At 50.1% G+C, this 12,418-nt stretch overlaps 1 protein-coding gene across 6 annotated transcripts; it reads right to left on the bottom strand.

Moving 5' to 3' along the window:
* Positions 1 to 140: 140 nt before the first annotated feature.
* On the bottom strand, positions 141 to 12,180 carry ATAT1 (alpha tubulin acetyltransferase 1). 6 transcript variants are annotated; one of them, XM_047797615.1, is made up of 13 exons: positions 12,037 to 12,180; positions 11,509 to 11,569; positions 11,313 to 11,404; positions 11,127 to 11,187; positions 10,896 to 11,009; positions 10,596 to 10,697; positions 5,902 to 5,947; positions 5,714 to 5,782; positions 4,087 to 4,158; positions 3,699 to 3,942; positions 981 to 1,060; positions 850 to 892; positions 141 to 502 (listed from the first exon to the last, which is right to left on the bottom strand). In XM_047797615.1, exons 1-13 carry the CDS (start codon positions 12,141 to 12,143, stop codon positions 328 to 330), a joined length of 1,266 nt encoding a protein of 421 aa, XP_047653571.1. In that variant the 5' UTR covers positions 12,144 to 12,180; the 3' UTR covers positions 141 to 327. The 6 variants fall into 6 exon arrangements, with proteins under 6 accessions (XP_047653571.1, XP_047653572.1, XP_047653573.1 ...); XM_047797616.1 differs by lacking the exon at positions 12,037 to 12,180 and adding an exon at positions 11,755 to 12,025; XM_047797617.1 differs by lacking the exon at positions 5,714 to 5,782.
* Positions 12,181 to 12,418: the final 238 nt, after the last annotated feature.

Here is a 12,418-nt window from a genome sequence, read left to right as displayed (position 1 = left end):
GCTTGCGCAGTGGATTAGCGGCCTTGAGCACGGCTCTCACCTGCGGCGCTTGCGCAAAAGTCGGAGATGATGGGGCTGAGCAGGGTGTGCCACGAATGAGGGGTGGGTTTGAAATAATGACAGTCGCATTTTTCATTAACTCTTGTGATAAAAATAAATACTTTATTTCTGTGGTTAAAAATAAGATACAAATGACTTGGCACTGATAAGAACGCCTGTCCAATGAATGAAAGGATGGATATATCCACTGTGAGGGTAAGCTCTGGCTAGGTCCTGTGTGTGAGAGAGAAATAATACTGACTTTAAAGGTGTGAGAGGGAGCTGTGGTCACCAAGGCCTGGTACTGCGACTTTCCTGCAAGTTTCGAATGAACCTGGCGTTGAACATGTCCCCGCCCATTGTCCAGGACCGGGCTGGTGGAGCCTGGGCCTGTGGAGGAACTGTGTGCAAGGGTTCTTCCCCAGACCCATCCTGTGACAAGACCTGCTCCTCACTGGCAGACCTAGTAGGCGGGGAGGGAGATAGAGAGTGGGTTACCGGGGTACACAGTGAGAATTAATATCACAGCTTCTTCAAAGTCTGTCGGTCTAGTGTAAAGGACATGTGATGGGGTATGAGGCTGGAACCATTAGTGCCATGTCCCAACTTGAAACCCCTCAGAGAACGCCAAAGGGAAGCAGTGAAGTTGAACCTAAGGGGAAAGAGGCTTGTAGGATGTTAGGTCAAAGGCTTTGTGGGAGGAAATGATACTCAATTCAGAGTGAGATTTAGGAGGGAGTAGCCGAGAGTGATGTTGGGAAAGAAGTCTGAGGCGGTGGGAGGCTGGTAGGGGAGGGGCTCAGACCTCACCTATTCTCTGTTTCCTGCTCCCCCTGCTTCACTTCTTGGCTGCCTGTGGAAATACCAGGCATGTGTATGGGAAGTCTGGAGGAGGTCGTGAATATGGCCTTGATTTGAGGGTAAGAAGATGAGTAACTTACCTGTATTGGGGGGTGAGGAATTCACCTGCCCATGGCGGCTATAACAGCAGCTTTGGGCTACCAGCCCTGGGGGAGTCCCCCTGTAGAAGAAATGTGAGATGATGGGGAAGAGGGCCACAGGATGAAATATGGGTGGGTACGGAGGAATTAGAGGAGAAGAATAAAAGCAACAGCATAGGAATAGAGGGAGGGGTGGTCATCATTCCTATGGGGCTTTAATCTAAGTTGTGTCCCAAAGAAGGGAAGGGAGCTCACTTTATACCCCAAGATTTCCTGGAGCAGTCCTGATTTGCTGCTTTTTTATTTCTGATTGAGGTAATGTGTTAAAAGTAAGGCTAAATGTGATCTAAATCATATCATAAAAACAGATTCAAATATAGGCAAAAAAAAATTTTGTTGGACCAGGTGCCCTGATGTTTGGTTTGGAAAACATGGTTACCTTAATTATCAGATACCTCAGCCAGAGGGAAACAGGGAGTGGCAAGGATGAATTTAGGAGGACAAGGATTATCTTGAGAAAGAGATCCAAGGGTTTAGTGAGGGAGAGGCCAGGAAATCAGAGTGGGAACAGGAATCCAGGAAACAATTAGGGGACTGTTATCAGGAGGCAATTAGTGGATCCCAGAGGCATTGGTAAATCTTAACATCTCAGCAAGGGCTAGCCTTGGGTAAAGGGTAGGAGTTATCAGGGAGAGCTAGAGGTTTCTGGAGAGGATGGAGCAGTAGATGTAGATGCCTGCAACAGTGACTACAGTAGAAGGGACAGAATCTGCAGAAGATCCAGCAATGAAGACACCAGATCCTGCAAAAGGGACTCTGAGACTCCTTGCTGGAAGATCTGCAGATCTGAGAGGTGAGGAAGAGAGAGGGACAGAGGTCCTGAGATCCCAGGAAAATAAGGGGTGGAAAATAAGGTGTGACGTACAAATGAGGCTGAGACCTTAAAGGTTTGGGGTTTTTTTTGAAGTTTTTTTTTTTTGAAGTTTTTTTCATTGAAAATGTCCATTTAAAAAACACAAAAGAATTCACACTTTATTCAGACAACACTGAGAGGAAGAAGAAAAAGGAGGGGTGAGTCAGAAGAGAGGGAGATCCTGCTCCCAAGGATTTGGGGGAACACAGCAGGGGTACCTGATCTAGCACACATTCAGAGGGTCGGGAGAGGGAAGGGTGTTGTCCACTCTGGGTGTGGAGCAGGGAGGAAGGCTCTTGCTATGGAGGAAGGAAGGAAGGCTAGGGGAAGAGCTCCCCCGCCTCATTTCAAGACAATCTCACGAGACAGGAATCTATCGGCATCTAGCTTCCGGGGAGGGATGGCTGTAAGAGGGTGTTCCAGAAGCTAATAGAGCCTGGAGACTCAGGCTTAGCTTCTGGAACTCGGCCAAGAGTGACCCTGGGGTGCTGGCTGGGATTGATGCCAAGAAGCAAACTCCCTTACAGAACCTGGATCTGGGGGAAGTGGTGGTGTCTGTTAAAAGTGTGGCGAGTCTTTAGAGGCCCAAAGCAGACATCAGCTTGGGGGTCCCCTGACACGTACAAACATGTGGAAATTAAGTGTTTGGCAATGTTGAGTGATCCCTCTGGGGAGCTGGTAGGTCCCTGTCCTACCTGACTGGACTGCTCTCAAGCAGGGCTCATTCGCTGGCGGCTGTCAGCAGGTGGAGATGGTGGCTGTGGTCGGTAGCACAAAGCAGTATTAGAGCTACCAGCAGACAGTGTAGAGAGACTATGGGACTTATTCCATGGACAAGACTCTAAATTTAAAAGGTTTCCCTGGCAGAGGAGGCCCTTGGACCTTCCATGGTGTTCTAGAATCTGACAGCAAGCAAGAGTGTGCTTCTCTGGGTAGTTAGTAGAGCCGCCCAATGAAGAGGCTGGCGGCGGGTCAGGCTGTGTGTGGGAGAGTGTATAGAGCCCAGGTCAGGAGAGGAGGGGTGCTTTCTGTGAAAAGCTAGAAGGTATCAGGCCAGCTGGGACCCTGACAACCCAGTTGTCCAAGACAGGGAAGGGGGAATGCCATGGGCTCTGTCAGGTTCCCCTAGGTCCTGGGGGCTGTGATGGGAGATCAGGTTGGGGGTTCTCAGGGAGAGGGGTCTCTGCCAGGTCTCTCGGGGTGGGGAGGGGGTAAGGGTGGGGGTGGGATGAGCTGTCTGTCAGTATCGACTCTCATCAGAGCGGGGAAGGGAGCTGTGGAAGGATGTTATGGACAGGAGGAAGGGAGAGGGAAAATGGGGGAGAGAGAAAAACAGAAAGAGCAGTCAGAGGTGAAGAGAAAGCCGGGGAGAGAAATAAAGGAGAGGCCCACTCTCTGCTTGCCAGGATGGGATCCTGCCCATGAGGCACTGGCCCGGGGCCAGTGGCTCCCCACACTGTCAGAGATACTGTCCCTCCCCAGCAAGGGTTAAACCACGATTTCCCCATTTGAGAGGCTCAGTCCCTGCCTCCACAGGATCTGTGTCCTTCCTACCCCTCCTCCCAGCTCCCACTGCAGCTAGGGTCCTAGACTCCACAGAGTCCTGTCCTGCCTGCCCCTTCACTGTAATTTGCTTCCAGACCACTCCCACAAATATTTTTCCAATATATGCTCCTCGAGAGGTTTCAGGATGCTCCAGTCCTCCTGTCCTACTGCTTCCTGTCTCTGGTGGATTTACACGGCCCTCTGCCATTTCTAACACCTTCTCTCACGGTCAAGGTTCCCTGACCCCCAGTTCCTGTTACCTGGTGCGGCGGCGCTGGGCTGGGCTGCCCCCCGGGTCAGTAGCGAGCAGAAGGCGGGCGGTGGGGTGGGGGGGGCAGAGGCGCAGGGAACGCAGCAGCTCCTGCTCTGGCACAAAGGGGCGGAGGGGACCCCGTTCTGGCGAGTTTCCCAGGCTGCTGGAGCGGGGCGGTGGGTGGGTTGGAGGTGTCGCACGGCGAGGGGCCCTGTTTAGGGGCCAAGGTGGTTCCACAGCCACCTTCAGAACTGGGGAGAGGAAGAAAGAAGAAAAAGGGAAGAGTCATGACAGAACAGATGAGGGTAGGAAAAAAAGAAGTCAGAGCCCTTAGAGGAGACGACTGCTTCCCCGGGCTGAGGCCCCCCAGGCCCAGACCCCCTTCCCAGGCTTACATTCTCGGTCACTAGAGGAGTATGGCTTTATGTCTCCCTCTGCTCTCTTGGGCGGCAGTTTCCGTGCTGGAGCTGGCAGTGGAGAGGACACAGGCAGGGTAAGCATCAGGAAGCAGGCTTTGCCCCCCAGCTACTGCCCCCACGACCCCAAACCTCTGATCCCTGACACCACAGTTCCTCCTGGGAAAGGAGAGTTGAGCTCCAGCGCAGAAGCCGCTCTGTGGCAATGCTGTCACACCCAAAGGGAATTTGGGGGGAAGGCTGGGGCACTTTGGAGGAGAGCCAGAAGGAGCAGGCCGAGTGCAGAGTGAGGGGGAAAGATCCAGGGAAGACTCTGGGGCCCGGGAGGTGCAGGAGAAGGGCGGCCAAGGGAGGCGAGCTCTTACTGTCAAGTGGGTGCTGTCAGGCCCCCCTGGGATTCTGGGGCAGTGGAATGGTCCCAGCCGGGCCAACGAGGACCCCCGTGTCCCTCTAGATGAGATGGACAAAGCCCTTGGTTAATCAGGAATTGCTTTGGAGCGGTCAGGGGAGGTTGGGGTGGGGCAGAACTGCTCCTTGTGGTGTCAAGATGGGAAGAGATTTAAGTTTTATTAAGGGGCAGAAAGGATGAGGAAAAAAACACAGACATCTGGAAATGGGAGGCTAGTGGACGGTCCAGGCTCAGCCTCCTTCCTCCTCGCTTCTCTGCCTGCCCCTCCCTTTCCCTCTCAAGAGGTTCTTTGTCCATCATGTGTGGCAAATGAGAGACTGTCCGGAGGATCCCCTTCAGCTTTGGGGTGTCCTCTCCTGTGGCCCTGCTCCTCACCGTCCTTGCTGGCCCCCTCTCCCAGCCTCTGGTCAGCAGGAGTGAGGCGGGGGAAGCCTTGGAAATCAAAGCCAGTCATGGCTAGTTCCCGCCTCCCGGCGCCTGACACTGGTAGATGCTACTCACTGTAGTAGACTGTTCTTTGGGTGGTGGTTATGGAGGAGGAGGTGCAAGCCGGCCACAAAGCCAGCACCGTTCAGGAAGGGGGCCCTCCTGGGCAAGCATGCCAGGCACAGCCAGCAGAAGGCAGTGCCCCGCCACCTCGAGGAGGAGGAGGAGGGCGAGGGGCTCGGCCTGGCAGCCAGCACCTGCGTGTGTGAGGACGGAATGGGGACCTGAGCTGCATTTCAGCCTCTCCTAGGTTTGGCTTCTCCAAATCAACTTCATTATTTCGTTGGCAATGTTATAAATTCTGAGTGTTATCTTCTAAAACTAGCATTTAAACTGTGGCCCATTCACGTCACTGCTCTATGACTGGAAATGGAAGGGCTGGCTGCCCTTGCCTGTCCCTCACTGGCTCTCAGAGGCCTGAGGGGTTTATGAAGGAACATGACTCAGGCCTGTTTTGATGGGCCTGAAGCAGAAAGACGCTCCATCAACGTCAACTGTCAAAAGAGCCTCCCAATGAGCTTGCTTAGTTAAAAGTCTTGCCAACTAGGCACTGAGCTCCCACGAGGGCAAAGGAAATGGCTGATGTCTGCTGGAGACGTGGGTTGCTTTAGTTTTCTGCCAAGCTGCCCACAGGTCTCACTGTGCTCCCCGGGGCTCCAGAGTGACTGGCCATCCCAGCACTACAGGTCCACCCATTCAGTGCAGCTTTACCCGCGGGCACAGGGTCGACCGCAGCAGCACGAGAGCGCCGAGTTGCCCTCAGAGAGGTAGCAGGGGGCCCTGTGAGGAAGGAAGCGGTGGTGCCCCTGAGTGAGGGGGCCGGTGGGACCAAGAATCCACCTCTTTCCTTCCCCTCTCCCCAACTGCTTGACCAACACACACAAGGCGAGAACACTTACGGTGCTGATGGGCAAAGAAGCCTTCGAAGATCACAAAGTTGTTCACCTGTAAGACGAAACAAGCGAAATACAGTTGTCCATTCAGCCACTCAGCACGTACTTGGGTAGAGAACCCTGTGCTGGAAAAACTACAGTGGGAGGAACAAAAGCCAGTCCTTCTGTCCTTGTTGACAGACTCAGTCAAAAACTCAGCCCCAGACAAGCTGATCCTAAAGTTGAATTGCAAAGGACCTCCAATCGCCAGAATAATCTTAAAAAGGAATAACAAAGTTGGGGAAGAGTCACAGTTCTGGTTTCAAAACTTACTACAAAGCTACAGTAATCAAAACTATGGTAGGAGGGTTCTCTTTTGGCTCAGCGAGTTAAGGATCCAGTGTGCTCACTGGATCGGCTGGGGTTGCTGCTGTGGCACACGTTTGATCCCTGGCCTGGGAACCTCCTCATGCTGCAGGCAAGGCCAAAAAAAGAAAACAACTGTGCTAGAGGTACAGGAGGACATAAACCAATGGGGTGAATAGAGTCCAGATATAAACCCATGTGTCTGGAGTTCCTATTGTGGTGCAGCGGAAACGAATCCAACTGGTATCCATGAGGATGCAGGTTCAATCCCTGGCCTCGCTCCAGTCTCAGACACAGCTTGGATACCAAGTTGCTGTGGCTGTGGCGTAGGCTGGCAGCTATAGCTCCAATTCGACCCCTAGCCTGGGAACTTCCATATCCTGCGAGTGTGGCCCTAAAAATAAAAACAAACAAACAGAACAAACCAAACCCATGTGTCTATGGTCAACTGATTTTCAACAAGTCCACTCCATAGGGAAAGTACAGTCTCTTCAACAAGTGGTACTTGGACAACTGAGTATCTACATGCAAGATAATGAATTTGGACCTCTACCTCACAGCATGGACCAAAAAATGACTAAAAATGGATCAAAGACCTAAATGTAAGAGCTAGCACTGTGAAACAGAAGGAAATATGGGAAATTTTTGATGACTTTGGGCATGGTTTCCTAAATATGATACCAAAAGCACAAACAACAAAAGGAAAAAATAAACTGGACTCCATCAAAAGTAAAAACTTTTGCATGTCAAAAGACACCATCAAGAAAATAAAAAGAAAACTCACAAAATAGGATATATGATTTGCAAATCATACATCTGATAAGAGCACTGTAGCTAAAACAAAAAGAACTCTTCCAGCTTAAGAACAAACAGACAAGGGAGTTCCTGTCGTGGCTCAGTGGTTAACAAATCCGACTAGGAACTATGAGGTTGCAGGTTCGATCCCTGGCCTCACTCAGTGGGTTAAGGATCCAGCGTTGCTGTGGCTCTGGTGGAGGCTGGTGGCAACAGCTCCAATTAGACCCCTAGCCTGGGAACCTCCATAAGCCACGGGTGCAGCCCTAGAAAAGATAGAAAGACAAAAAATAAAATAAATGGGCATATGACTTGAATAAATATTTCTCCAAAGAAGATATACAAATGGCCAACAAGCACTTGAAAAGATATTCAACATCACCAGTCATCAGGGAAATGCAAATCAACACCACAAAGAGGTACAGCTTCACAACCATAATTATGGCTATTATAAAAAGAAAAAAGAAAGTAAATTTTGGTGAGGATGTTGATACTGGAGCTCTCGTACACTGCTGATGGAAATGTAAAATGTTGGCATCGTTGTGGAAAAAATGATGTCCCAGCTCCTCAAAAACTCAAACAGATTACCTGGCAATTCTGTTTTTAGGCATATACCCAAGAGAACTGGAGATATGTGTGCTTGGAGACATGGCTTGCCCAAAGCCAACGAGCTACAAGTGGCAGAACTGGGCCTCAGACCCCAGACTCCTGATCCTAGCAGTGGCACTGCAATCAGGAATACAGTGTAGTCATTAGAGTGGGCTGTGGGTTCAAATTCAAGCTCTTGCATTTAATAGCTGTGTGAACTCAGTCAAGTCACTGATCTACATAAACCCAAAATGAGGTCAATAAAGGACCTACCTCAAAGAAATGGATGAGGATCAACAGAGATGATGCGTGTAGAGAGCACACAGAGCTCATGAAACATCAGTCATTATTTACACTCTATACTGCCCTGCTCTTACTGGGTAATGCGTTTGATGCCAGATACCGTGTACCTTCCATTGCTCTCTGTCGCCTCCTGATGGAAAAATGATGTCCTACTCTGGGAGGACATTCTAAGGAGATCCCGTCTGTCTCCTGCCTTGACCCTGCTGTAACCCACCCACCTTCATCCCCCACTGCAAAACTGCTTGCAGTGCCCTGAAAGGGAGATGAATACCTGACTTGGCTCACGCTGGTTCTCACTTCAGCCTGCCCAGTTCTGTCCCCCTGACACTCACCTTTCAAGATTAAGTCAAGCCTTTCTTTACCCACCGTAGCACTCACACCATCTCCTTACGCCTCCTCTGTAAGCACATCAAATCTCATTACAATGGATTAACTGTCTGAGCTCCTATCCAAAGCTCACTTGTCAAGCCAGTCCCAAGCCCACTGACACAATGCTTCAGCAATTGCCCCCACTTTCTCAGACATTATCGAATTATCTGAGTTGTTCTTATGCTGTTTATTTTCATGCAACTGAAAAGAATCAACTCGTTCTTGATCCACCTCCATCCCTAGCTCTTGCTCTATTTCCCTATTTGCCTTAAAGCAGCATTTAAAAGAGGGTTTTAGGCATTCCCATTGTGGTGCAGAGGAAACAAATCCAACTAGTATCCATGAGGACGTGGGTTCAATCCCTTGCCTCGCTCAGTGGATCCCATATTGCTGTGGCTGTGGTGTAGGCTGGCAGCTGCAGCTCTGATTCAACCCCTAGCCTGGGAACTTCCATATGCTGCGAGTGTGGCTCTAAAAAGCAAAAGTAAATAAGTAAATAAGTAAATAAGTAAGTAAATAAATAAATAAATAAATAAAAGTAGGTCTTATTCTTGCTGTCTCCAGTTCTCAATCTCCTAAACCCACTCCATCCAGGCTTCCACCACCCACCAGTGTGCTGAAACCCCTCTCATCAGGATCAACAGGGGTCTCAGACAGCTAAATCAAATGGTCACTTCTCAGACCTCTTTTTACCTCACTGATCAGCAGCATCTGACTCTGTAAATCATTCCTTTCTCCTGGAAACACTTTCTTCACTGGCCTTGCAGGTCACTTTTCTTGTAAGTTTGCTCCTACTTCACCAGTCACTCCTTGGTCACACTTGCTGATTCTCCCCCTCTCCTTTTTTTTTTTTTTTTTTGGGGCTGTGCCTGCAGCATGTGGAAGTTACTGAGCCAGGATCGAACCCATACCACAGTAGGGACCTGAACCACTGCAGTGAAAATTCTGGAAATTTCCCTGCGCCAAAGGGAAATCCCAGGCCAACAACTTTGAGGCCACTCTTAACTCTATCTCTTTCTCTACAAACAATCTTATCAATAAAACTTATTTGCTTTAACTTCAAAATACCTAAAATCTGACCACTCCTTACCATCTCTACTGCTACCATCTTGGTCTGATCCATCACTGTTTTTCATCAGGACTGTTGCTACCTTGCTTGTCCCCTCACTATTCTACTGCCTAAAATTAACAGGCAAAGTGGTCTGGTTAAAGTCACGTAGTATTATCCCTCTGCTCAAACCCCTATGATGGCTCTCCTTTCTTCATTTGTAAAATCCAAAGTCTTTGCAATAGCCTAGCAGGCCCTACATGTCTTTCCTCCCCCATCACTGCTCTGATTTCACCTACCACACACCCCCTCACTCACATTGCTATAGCAACACGAGCCAACTTTAAGGGCACACTCCCACCTCCTGGCCTTTGCACTAGCTATTCCCTCTGCCTGGGATGCCTGCTCTCCAGACAGTACATGGCTCTTATTCTCACCTCTTTAAATCACTGCTCAAGTGACACTTTCTCAGTGAGACCTTTCCTGTTTGTCCCTTTTTTTTGGCTGTGTCCACGGCATGTGGATCAAACCATGCCACAGCAGTGATACCAGACCCTTAACCACTCAGCCATCAGGTAACTCCCTGCTTGTCCCATTTAGACCTGCAATTCCCCACACTCCCATCCTCACCATGGCACTCCCAAGCCCTCTTACTTGCTCTCATTTTCCTAGAGCACTTGTCATCGACTATATTTTATTTATTATGTTTGTCTCTTCAACTAGAACATAAGCTCCATCAGTAAAGACAGACACTTTCATCTATTTTATTAAGTATTCCTAGTGCCCAGGACAGAGCTGGGTGCTCTATAAATACATTATGGAATGAATGGACAGCATTAGCAACATTATGTTACATCTACTTATAAACAAACCACCTTCCTCCAATTAGATCAAGTCTCCCTGAGGACAGGGAATGTATATTATTATGGTCCTTAATAAATGCTGATTGACTAAGTAATGGCCTGCGTGAAAACATGGAGATAAAACTGAGCCGGCTGTGTTTGGGGGACAAAAATGTTCTTAGATACACAAAACAGCCCATGATGAAAAATCAAAATAGATGAGAGGGAGATCACTGTAGGATGAGAGATGGTTCCCCCTCTCCCCCCCAACAAACAAAGAACTTAGTTGTATAAAATCAATCCTATATAATGGGGAATAAGGAGTACTTGGAAGGTGCCACCACTACCCCTGCAAATAAAGAAATTCAAGGGGGGTGCTCAGTGGGGATCTACTCTCTGAAACCTCTAACCTGTGGGACTGTGGTCTCCAGGTTGTAGTGTTTGTTCAGGAATTTCAGCAGCTTCTGTGAGGGTCGATCAATAGCCAGCTGGTGTGGTTCAACTCGCTCCTTCTGCAGGGAACAGGAGACTCAGGGTAAGAGGAGGCATGGGGAAAAACATGCCAACAGGAACCCAGTCACCTGGGAAGGGAATCGGAGGATATAGGAGCATGGGGTGGAGAGGGTAGGAGACAGGGCCTCTGTGAGGACTCAGAACAAGGGGCCTTTGATCTCCACTTTTGGATGAACTGCTGAAGAGATGAACAATACCTGCAACATATGCTGGAAGAGTTCTCGTCCATGGCCGTGGCGTTGAAGTGACTCATGGATGTAAAAGTCCAAGATGCAAAGTGGTTCTACCTCATTGTGAGCCTCACGATCATCCTAAGGGGCAAAAGAAATATATTTTAGGACCCAGACATCATTGTCACCTTCCATACTCTAGCACATTTGTTCTCAGGGGCCAAGGCCTATGAACTCTTAGTTTCCAATAACACTCACCAGTACAAAGAGTTTTTTATAGCCAACTTTAAGGAAGCCAACAATGGCTCCTTTTCCAGCCCTGTAGGATGGGGAAAACAATGAACAATAATGAGCAACTATTTGGAAAATGGAGAGACAAAAAAGATGGGAGGGGCTGGGGAAGAGAGGAATTAAGTGCAGAATGGAAGAGCATTTGGCACTCACGGTCGAGCTGAAGTATCTTTGAGTATATACATAACGTGGCGGTTACTCTGCATCCTTGACGCACTGGTGATGGGAGCAGGAAGATGCTGGGCCTGCCAGGAATTTGAAGACAGACTTTCTACAAGTCCCTTCCGAAGGACCCAGGCCTCCCTTACCCGGAGAGGCCTCCCTTTATTCCATGTAGACACCCCAGTACCTTAGCAGAAGCCTTGCCCAGTTCATCTATAATGGTCATAATTTGCTGCTGCAGATCAACACTACAGAGAGAAAGGAGACAGAGTCAGATACTCACTGAATTAGAGGGTCCTGGGCAATTCACTCCCTGGGAACATGGGCCATAACCCCAAACCCAGGTCAGTAGTTCAGGCTCTCTGCCTTTACGTTGGAGTCTTCCACTCTGATTTCCCACCCCGCTCTTCTGGAACCCGAACTTTTGCCACACCTCCTTTCAGTGCAGTACATGCCCTCCTCCCTTAAGGTTATTGTGGAGAAGCAGGAAGGGCAGGTCAACCACATCCCTTGGTTGGGACCATACATTGGGCCCAGGGGTGAAAGGTCATAGATTCAAGCCCCGATCGGCCCCACTAATTCTAGGGTCAAAGGTCACCAAAAAGGCAAGCCAGGACTTCAAAGGGAGCGGTCGATAAGAAGGGGGCGTGGTGCCTGGACCAGGTTTTGAGAGGAACCGGGAGAGAAGGGCCATGGGGCGGGTTTGAGATGTCACCGGGCCGGCGTTGTGGTTCCGGGTCGACGGGCCGGGGGCCGCAGGTGCTGGTCCAGCACCGTGATCCGCTCCGGGAGCAGCGCGTCCACATCGAAAGGGAACTCCATGGCCCATTGTGCGCGGCCGGACCCGCCCCGCGCAACGTCACTTCCGCCCCTCCCTCGGCGCCCCACCCCCCGCAATCTTTATTTCCCCTGCAGCGCCCGGCGGGTCCCGGGGGCGCCCCGCCCCCACTCCCCTCCCCCTGCGTCCTGGCAGCCGGCCTGGGAGACCCCGTTCTTCTTGCCAGACTGTCTCTTGGCAATGCCTTTTACTCCATTCCTGCCTCCCACGGCAGTGGGCGCCATAGCAACGCATCTTTCTTAGACTTAGCGTCTCATTC

This window comes from Phacochoerus africanus, chromosome 9 (genome assembly GCF_016906955.1).
Source record: "Phacochoerus africanus isolate WHEZ1 chromosome 9, ROS_Pafr_v1, whole genome shotgun sequence".
Taxonomy (NCBI): Eukaryota; Metazoa; Chordata; class Mammalia; order Artiodactyla; family Suidae; genus Phacochoerus; species Phacochoerus africanus.
Note: the sequence above shows the minus strand (reverse complement) of the source record. Positions and strands in the feature narration are given on the sequence as shown.